The 10,133-nt window shown below is 40.0% G+C and overlaps 1 protein-coding gene across 1 annotated transcript in view; it reads left to right on the top strand.

Moving 5' to 3' along the window:
- GNB1 (G protein subunit beta 1) overlaps positions 1-10,133 on the top strand; it is a 54,110-nt gene that overhangs the window by 15,734 nt on the left and 28,243 nt on the right. Inside the window, 2 exon segments of the mRNA XM_014582360.1 lie at positions 887-984; positions 8,415-8,453. Coding sequence (XP_014437846.1) covers positions 928-984; positions 8,415-8,453 — 96 coding nt within the window. The 5' untranslated portion in view covers positions 887-927.

Below are 10,133 nucleotides of genomic sequence, written 5' to 3'. Positions count from 1 at the left end.
TGTCTTTCTGCCAAGCGCACGCTCCCTATAGCGAAAACCTCTCCAAAAAAAAAAAAAAAAGAATACTGTGTAATGTGTCTAGGGGTGGGGTCAGAGTTGAGGGTAAGTGTGCAGGGTGGCTTGTGCTGAGTCTAATTTAACTGGTACCGGTAAATATCAAGGTGGTGTTTCTGGTCCTACTGGAATCACAAGGTCCATTTTGGGGGCAGAGTCAGTTGTTTCTAAACCAAAGAAATGCTAGACAACATACCAGATCCTTTTAGTATTGCTCTGTGATTTTTTCTTTTTTTTTTTTTTGGAGAAGTTTTTTGCTATAGGGCACATGTGCTCACCAGAAAGACAGACAGAAAGCGAGAAATCACTCCCCAGGGGGGATGGCCACGGTGCAATCCCTTCTCCTCCATTCTCCTCTTGGCATCTTGGGCATGCATGCACATGCACCTGGCATGAATTTTAAACCACTGAGTCCGGGACGCGAACCACGGTCCACTACGTGGGAGTCCAGCGACATAGCCATTACGCTAACTGCTGGTCTCGCCCATAGTCCTGTTTATTGAGGTACCTGCCCCTGGGTTTTATGTCTGGAGTTTATAGGGAGACCCAGAACTTTTCATTAAAAATGCTTATTAGTGGATATTTTTTCGATCTATCACTGTTTTTTCAGTAATATATTAGACACTGTTATATTATACAAAGCCAGTGAATAATTGTGATTGTATTTTATTAACTCAGCTCTGAGTGGTATTTTGTGAGTTCTAATGAATGCTCAAAGAAAGTTCCTTGATTTGTAATGAAATGATAGCTCTTGAATTTTCGATTTTCTTTTTTTACTTGAAGTTACTCAACAATTGTTTATTCATTTTTTACGTTTGTGTTTCTGTTTCAGATCTCAGATTCTTTGAGGTTGAAGAGCACTAAAATTAGAAAATGAGTGAACTTGACCAGTTACGGCAGGAGGCCGAACAACTTAAAAACCAGATCAGAGTATGTATCCATTTATGTGTTTAATTGTGTTTGTTGTTTGGATTTCAAGTCACATGTTACCTGTTAGATGTTAATTGTTTTGGGTTACAGAATATTTCATTGAGGGGTTTAAATGAAAATTAGATCTTTTTTTTTTTAATTTTAAGAATTATTTTATATAACTTTATTTATTTATTTACTTATTTTAATTTGACCAGAGAGGGACATAATGTGAAAGAGAGAGAGAGAGGGAGAAAGAGAAAGTGAGGAAGCAAGCCACTAGGTTCAGGATTTGAACCATGGTCAGCCATATAGGAGTCCAGCACCTTTAACCACTGTGCCACCTGCTGGCCCCAAAAATTGGATCTTAACTGGCCCAGTGTGTACTAATTCTGGTCTAAAAGATTATTTTCAGGATTTTTGTTTTCTTAATGCTATTTATTTGAATGTATATAAAATATTTCCACAGAATTCATAAATGTCTTTGGCACTTATTTTAACCTTGGGCATTAGCTTTGTGACACTCCTTTGGTCGCTATATAAGAGTGTAATATATTCCTCCCACCCCTGAATATTGTGACTCTGTTAAGGTGAGGGCAGAAGTAGGGGTTTGGGGCCAGACAAGTGGCACAGGTGGTGGTATGCCATTCTGCAGTGTTAGATGTTACATGACTGGCTGTGGGTTTAGGTCCCAGGTAGGTCCGCATACATCCAAGATCCTGACTGGGATTGCAGCATGACAAGACCCTGTCAAGGATACCTATCTCTTTCTTTCACATTTTTTCTTGCTCATGTAGGAAATAAAATAAACTCTTGGGGGGAAAAAAAAAGTATTAACAACAATAATTTAAAAAGTGGAGCCAGCAGGTGGCATAGTCATTAAGGTGCTGGACTCTCACATGATTGACCATGGTTCAAACTTGGTGCTTTAAAAATCATGTCAGGCATGTGTGCATCCATGCCCAAAATTTTGGGAGAAGAAGGGATTGTGTCATGGGCACCCTCCTTGGGGGATAATTTCTCACTTTTCCTCTCTGTGAATCTCTCTTTCTGGCGAGCACATGTGCCCTGTGACAAAAATCTAAGAGAAGTTAAAAAAAAAAAAATAATGAAAACTTATTTTAGGTGTCCCTGACTCATTTTTTTTCTTAACCTTGAAAGAGGATGTTTTCTGGGAACCAGCCGTTAGCGTAATGGCTATGTCGCTGGACTCCCATGTAGTCGACCGTGGTTCGCGTCCCGGACCTGGTGGCTTAAAACTCAAGCCGGGCGCATGTGCGTGCGTGCCCAAGATCCCGAGAGGAGAGTGGAGAAGGGATTGCGGTGTGACCATCCGCCCTGGGGGGTGATTTCTCGCTTTCTGTCTCTATGTCTTTGTCTGGCGAGCGCACGTGCCCTATAGCGAAAACCTCTCAAAAAAAAAAAAGAAAGAGGATGTTTTCTAAGGGTTACTTTTGGAGTCTATGACTTTTTATTTTAAACTTGTTTGTTTGTTTATATTTCTTGAGAGAGGAATAATTGGTAGGTAACCCTGACAGTCTTGCCATTCCACAATCCTCCCTACCAGCGAGAATCAAAGGTGCATGCTTCTGTTATGTTAACCTGGGTTCCAAACCTGGATCTCCGGTGTGACCTCAGCATGTCGGCCACGGAATTAGTCTGTGCCTTCCTGGCTGTGGTATAATCTGCAACATCTGATAGACTACTATATGGAGCAGATATATTTAATTGAAGATAAAAACAACCTTGCATAATTTAGCTGCACTGTACAAAGAATTACTTTCATAGAATTCTAAGACAGTAAATGTATTCTATGACTAATACGTAATGTTAAATTGCAGAATCCATGCACTTCTTAAAAAGTGGTAGTTCTAAAAGAAATTAGTTTAGTTTTGCTCTCCATTTCTCCATTATGTTGGGATTTGGGGCATACATGCAAATGTATCCAGTGTGTTTTTCAAGTTGCCAGGGCCAGGATTTGAACCACACAGTCAACCATGTGGGGTCTGGTTCTCTTAATGACGGAGATATAGGACCAGCCCAAAACACTACTTTGAATGAATATTTTAAAGAGAAACATGGATGCCAGTACAAGTTTCTGCTATTAGAAATAATGATAGGAAGAGTGAGAGAAGAAAAGTAGACTTAGTAGGAAGAAACAAATCTTCTATGTATTTATAGGTTTTTGTACAGTTGATGAAAGAACTCTCGGTAATTTTTTTTGTTGTTTTGATCTGTAAGGCTCTGGTTGCTCTTCAGAGCATCACTTTACAAGTTGACAGCATTCAATATGTGTCTAAACGACAGATCCTTTTCTGTGCCCAGTATAAGGATGAAGCCTAATTATTTCGTTTTAAATGACAAATTATATGTTCAGAAAACAGTATGAATTGGAGGTAATGTCATAATGTCACCCAACTTTTCCTTGAACTCAGAAAATATAATCTGAGATTTAGCTAAGAAGAAAATAGAAAATATTCTCTATAATAAGAATTTTAAATCTTAACATGGAGGGGATCTGATAGGTCTGGCCCCATTGCACAGTGCTGAATGGAGCCATATCCCACATCACTGAATGTAGTTTGGATCCCAGCCTGCCAGCTTGTAAAACATACCAGGTGGCCAATAGGTTGCATGGTGGTTAAGGCTCTGGACTCCCACATGGGTGACCACAGTTTGAGCCCTGGAACTGGTGTCTTAAATCATGCTGGGGGCGGGGGAGGAGGCAGGCGGCATGGTGTTGACTCCATTGAACACTCCCACATGGCCAACCACAGTTCGAGTCCTGGACCTGGAGGCTTGCTTTCTCTCTCTCTCTCTCTCTCTGATCAAATTTAAATAAATGAGTGAATAGATAAAATTAACTAATTCTTTTAAAAAAATCATGCTGGGTGTGTGTACTTGGATGCCTGAAATCCTGAGATGAGAGTAGAGGAGAAGGGATTGCAGTGACCATTCCCCTAGGGGGGATTTCTTTTTTCTTCCTTTCTTTCTTTTTTTTTTTTTTTTTTTTTCTTCCGAGAGATTTTTTTTTGCTGTAAAGCACTTACACACGCCAGAGAGACAGAAAGAAATCACTTGCCACGGGAGATGGCCACACTGCAATCCCTTCTCTTCCATTCTTCTCTCGGGATCTTGGGCGCACACACATGTGCCTGGCATGAGTTTAAGCCACCAGCTCTGGGATTCAAACCGTGGTCGGCTGCATAGGAGTCCAGTGACGTAGCCATTACTCCATCTGCTGGTCCCTCCTGGAGGTGATTTCTTACTTTCTCTCTGCCTGTCTCTCTTGGGAGCACATGCGCCCTATGGCAAAAACCTTAAAAAAAAAAAAAAGAAAGAAAGAAAAGAAAAGAAAAAGAGTCTATATACTTGTGTGTCCAAAATTCTAGTGGGTGGACAAACAGGAAAAAAGGTTGCAGCATGACCACACTGCCCTGAGGGTTCCTTTCTCACAACCATGAATGCTATCTGGTATTGCTATCTGGCTTCTCTCTCTCTTAAAGATTTTTAGGTTTATTGATTGATTGATTGATTGAGGACGTAGATAAATCTTTTAAATATTGAAGTGATTAAAACGATACTCTGTGTAGTTAGCTGGAATAAATGAAAAAGCAGCTACAAAATGGTAGCGTCTATCCAAAAAGGAGGGAGAGATGAAGGGATTGTGGCATGGCCACCCCCCTGAAGGGTAATTTCTCACTTTCCCGCTCTCTTGTCTGTTTCTCTCTGTCTGGCAAGTGCACACACCCTATAGCAAAAAAAAAAATCACTTAAAAAAAAGTACAGAGTCTTATGAATCAAACTAGAGGTAGCAGATGATTCTAAGAGACAGTATTTCTTTTCTTAAAATTATTTTTAGCTGAAAGACCCAAAAGAACCTTTTATACTCCTTTTGACTGTATTATTGAGGAAAATGGGCTTTCAGAAGAATTTTGACTGAAACATGGCATGTTAAGTACAGGAATAGCTGAAAAGCAACACAAAATGTAAGGGTGCAGATTTTTTTATTTTTTAAAATAAACTGACACACCAGCATCATGTACACATCTGCACAGGTCCATTAAATTGGAAATTAATCTGAAGTATGTTCAAGTGTTCTGTTTTTGTTTTGTACTTATAGAGCTTGTTTGGATTAGATACCTTTTTCTTATCATTGTAAAAGTAGAAGAGTAATTGTAAAAGTTGAAGAGGTCCATTCTGAGAAACAATATGCTCATTTACCTAAGCCCTTATTGCTAAAGTGATGACCTAATTGAAGTTATCTGTGTTTTGAGTTTTTAGAATAGTTCTTATTCTTCATAGCAGTAGTAGTACCGCAGTCTGTTATATGGTACATTAAGGAACCCATTTTACTCTATAGACACTCACCAGGGTGAAGTTGCTTAGATTCTATATTTTATTTTCTCCCTTTATAAAAGTTGAGGTAGGGGGCCAGCAGGTAGCATGGTAGTTAAGGTACTGGACTCCCACATGGCTGACCGCAGTTTGAGTCCTGGCAGCTTGCTTTCTCACTGCCCCTGCCCCCCAGTCAAATTAAAAATAATAATAATAATAAATTAAATACATAATTCTTTTTTTTTTTAATTTTATTTATTCATTCAGTCATTTTCATTTGACCAGAGAAAGACAGGCACACAGAGAGAAGGAAAGTGAGAAAGCAAGCCACCATTTCTGAGATTCGAACAGTGGTCAGCCATGTGGGAGTGTCCAGTGCCTTAACCACCACGTCACCTACTGACCCAGGTACATAATTCTTTAATTTAAAAAAAAAAAAAAAAAAGGCTTGAGGGGTCGGCAGAGAGTGATAGTTAAGATGCTGGACTCCCACATGACAGGCTGCAGTTAAGTCCTGGACCCAGTGTCCCAAAAATCACAACAAAACAAACAGATAGATAAATAATCATAAATAAGTAAATAAATAAATAAAGTCTTGATATTTATTTCAAAAATCAAATGGTATATACATAGCATCAACAAAGTTGGTATTCAGAAATAAATGTTAAACTTAACACGTGACAGATAAAATTTATTGACAAAAAGACTTGTTACTCAGAATCTTTTAAATCCTCCTTTCTCTAAATTCTGTTGTTGCCATAAAAATACTTGATTACTTAATTTTTGTGGTTTAATTATAATCAGATTACTAATAATACCTTAAATTAAAGATGATTGGAATCTAAAGACTTGATATATTTATCATAATAATCTTTTTTATTTATTTATTTTTTTGCTGTAGGGTGCGTGCACTCACTGGAAAGACAGAGAAAAAGAGACAGAAGGCAAGAAATCCCCCCCAGAGGGGATGGACATGCCGCAATCCGTTCTCCGGATCTTGGGCACGCATGCACATGTGCCCGGCATGAGTTTAAACCACCAGGTCCGGACTCAAACCGCAGTCAACTATGTAGGAGTCTAGCGACATAGCTATTACTAATTGTTGGTTCCAATCTCAATATGGTTTCTGTATTATCAGTTTATGAATAGTAACACCAGTTTTATAAGACAGGTTATATGTAGTGAGGCATTTTATCCCTTTGGGCATCTTCTTTGATATAGGACTCCCATATATGTAAATCCTGTCTCATGGCCTGTTTCCATTTTGATAGCAGAAGGTCATCTGGAAATATAACAGAAACATTTTTTTAATTTGAAATTATAAGTGGCCCATCCTGTAGCCTACTGGTAAAGGGAAACTGAATCCTACATTGCTGATAGTGATTTGAGTCCTGGCCCTGCTGTGTTAGCACATGCCCAAAATCCTTTTGGGATGGAGAGGTGGAGGAGAGGGACTGCAGCATGACCATGCCCCACTGAGGATGCTTTCCCTCTCTGTCTCCATCTCTCTGGTGAACTCATGTACCCTCTGGCAAGAAAAAAAAATACCACGAGTTTCTTTTGAAATTAGGTCTACACTCAAATGTTATTATCTTTTAAAGCTATTGTGTCTGGAACAGCAGTTGGCGTAATGGCTATGTCGCTGGACTCCCACGTAGTCAACTGTGGTTCGAGTCCCAGACCTAGTGGCTTAAACTCATGCCGGGCACGTTTACGTGTGTGCCCAAGATCCCAAGAAGAGAATGGAGGAGAAGGGATTGCGACGTGGCCATCCCCCCGGGGGGGAATTTCTCACTTTCTTTCTCTCTGTCTTTCTGACGAGCACACGTGCCTTATAGCAAAATCCTCTCCAAAAACAAACTATTGTGTCATTTTCTTTCATTATGTATATCTTTCTGTTTTGTAAAAATATATACTGGGGGCCCAGCAGATGGCATGGTTGGTAAAGTGCTGAACTCCCATATGACTGACCATGGTGTGAGTCCCAGACCTGGCAGCTTGCTTTCTCACTTTCTTCTTCTCTGTCTCTGTCTTTCTCGGTGAGTACATGAGCCGTAAAACAAATTTAAGAATAATAATAATAAAATGGAATTCTAAAAAAAAAATGTAAATGTATGTTAACTTGAGATTTCAGGATTTATTTCCTAGTAACTGTGATCACTTTATATTGATGGAAGTATTTTCATTAGCATTGTTCTGTTTCTGTACGTCCTTTTGTAGAGAAGACAGCAGGTGGGAACAGTAGCCAAAAAGTCTGGTCTAACTCCAGATCCCTTGCTCTTTTTTCTTTTATCAAATATAGAATTAACAGTTGACTTGAAAACAAACACCTTAGTTAATACAATCCAGAGGAGAGGTTTTTAGGGGCTGATACCTTGCTCTTTTTAGACTTATTTTTTTGGGCCACACCCCTTCTGGTCCTGCATGGGCTGTTAAAAAGGGCAAGACGAGGGACCAGCAGTTAGCGTAATGGCTCTGTCACTGGACTCCCATGTAGTTGACTGCGGTTCGTGTCCCAGACCCGGTGGCTTAAACCTCACACTGGGTGCATGTAGATGCCTGCTCAAAGTCCCAAGAGGAGAATGGAGGAAAAGGGATTGCGGCGTGGCCATCCCCCCTGGGGGGTGATTTCTCACTTTCTTTCTCTCTGTCTCTCTCCATCTGTCTGGCGAGCACAGGTACCCTATAACAAAAACCTCTTTAAAAAAAAAGAGCAAGATGAGTATGTGCTGACCTGTGGAAAGGTCAAAGGCAGGCAAGGCCAGTCGTAGGGTTCTTAGGTACGGCCCCAGGTTTCATCGTAATCTCCCTAGTGCTGACTACAGTGCCATGGTACCAGGGGTATTGTGCTGGCTAGTTGACATGATCTGCAGATCTTAAATGTATTTGGGTATCGTTTGTTCTCTGTTCACTGTGGCCTAGACAGTCTGTAATTGGTAGTGGACTGTGAAGTGCTGAGGAGAGGGAAGGAGAAAGTACTCCATCCTTTCATATCCTACTTCTGCACCGAACAGTTTATCGAGGCTCTCCCTCTAAACCTTTGATGTATCAGGACCTAAGGCTAAATGTATCTGAAACATTACTAATTTCTTTTTGTTACTATTATTTCCTAGGATGCCAGAAAAGCATGTGCAGATGCAACTCTCTCTCAGGTAAGAGCTAGCTTAATATTGCAGAGTTGACTGCCTGGTACACAAGCTGCCGGAGTGGTGCCTACACCTGGAACCTGTAGAGTGGGCTCTACTCCAGTTCCGTGCAGTGAGATTATAAAGCCTGTGCTTGGAGCATTTTCATTCAGAAGTCATTCTGGTTTTGGCATAAGAAGTAGTGGGTTTAGATAATTGCTTCCTGTTATATCAGTAATAGTTGTAATATATCATTATTGTCTTAAAATAAGGTATTTTGAAGCTCCTCTGCCTCAGAACTCTGATTTCCAGTGTCCAATTTGGCAGTTCCTTAAAGAATTTAACATACAATTATCATATGACATAGCAGTTCCACTGACAGATATAGTTCAAAAAGAATCAAAGAATGGGTTTCAAATGGATATATAAATAAATGTTTATAACAACTCTATTCATAGTAGCTAAAATGCAGAAAGAACCTCAACTTTCATAAATGGATGAATAGAAAAACGGTGGTATGCCTGTACAAAGGAATATTGGCCATAGAAAGGAACAGTACTGACTCCCACTACAACATGGATAAACCTCAAAAACTTTATGATAAGCAAAAGAAGCCAGACACAGATCGTTATGTATTTTATGGCTCATTTACATATAATATCCAGAGTTCCCATAGAGTTCCATAGAGAAAGTAGATTAGTGACTGTTAGGGACTGAGGGAGAGAACCATAGGGAGTGACTGCTTAGTCGGTATGAGTTGCACTTTATGGGTGATGAAAATGTTGTGAAATGAGGTAGTACTTAATGATTGCACAACACTGTGACATTAAATGTGCTGAACTGTGTTTCTTAACATGTTTAAGGACTAGCCATGGTGGCATATGCTGATATGACCCTGCTGATCTGCCAGCTGAGGCCACATGGGAGGTCTGAGTTCAATTCCTGGCCTACCCTAAATGTTGGGTGTGATAGCAGATACCTATAGTCCTGAATAGTTGGGATGCTGAGGAAAGAGGAATGTAACACAATAAGACACTGCGTTTTAATTTTTTTTAAGATTAATTTTATGTTATACAAATTTTACCCTTTTTTTTGGGGGGGGGGTTGGTATAGGGCGCGTGTGCTCGCCAGAAAGACAGAAACAGAAAGCGAGAAATCACCCCCCGGGGGGATGGCCACGTCGCAATCCCTTCTCCATTTTCCTCTTGGGATCTTGGGTACAGGGATCTGCACGCACACGCGCCTGGCAGGAGTTTAAGCCACCGGGTCTGAGACTCGAACCATAGTCAGCTACTTGGGTGTCCAGTGAACTAGCCATTACGCTAACTGCTGGTCCCAAAATTTTACCTTATTGAAAAAGTAAAGTCCAAAAAATTGGACGGACATGTGAAAGAAAAAATTATATTCATACTTGTACTGATGATTTGTGTTCATTGTATAAATGCTTTAGAGGGTATACTTTAATTGAGGTTAAACAGTAAATTATATTTATTAAAAAAAAAAAACCCTATTGTGTTACTCTATTTGCTAACCTAAAATCTTTAATGTCAATGTTTTGTACATGGGATGGGTCAGTAGCTGTGTACGTCTGCAGCTGGTCCACAAGTGATGGTTGTGCAGAAGCAGATATAATCTTACCTGAGTTGGAACCTAGCCCAACATAGGAATTGCTTGCTATGTTGTGATGCAGTCCATCTGTGTGGTGGT

Source organism: Tupaia chinensis, unplaced genomic scaffold (assembly GCF_000334495.1).
Source record: "Tupaia chinensis unplaced genomic scaffold, TupChi_1.0 Scaffold143584_1, whole genome shotgun sequence".
Taxonomy (NCBI): Eukaryota; Metazoa; Chordata; class Mammalia; order Scandentia; family Tupaiidae; genus Tupaia; species Tupaia belangeri.
Note: the sequence above shows the minus strand (reverse complement) of the source record. Positions and strands in the feature narration are given on the sequence as shown.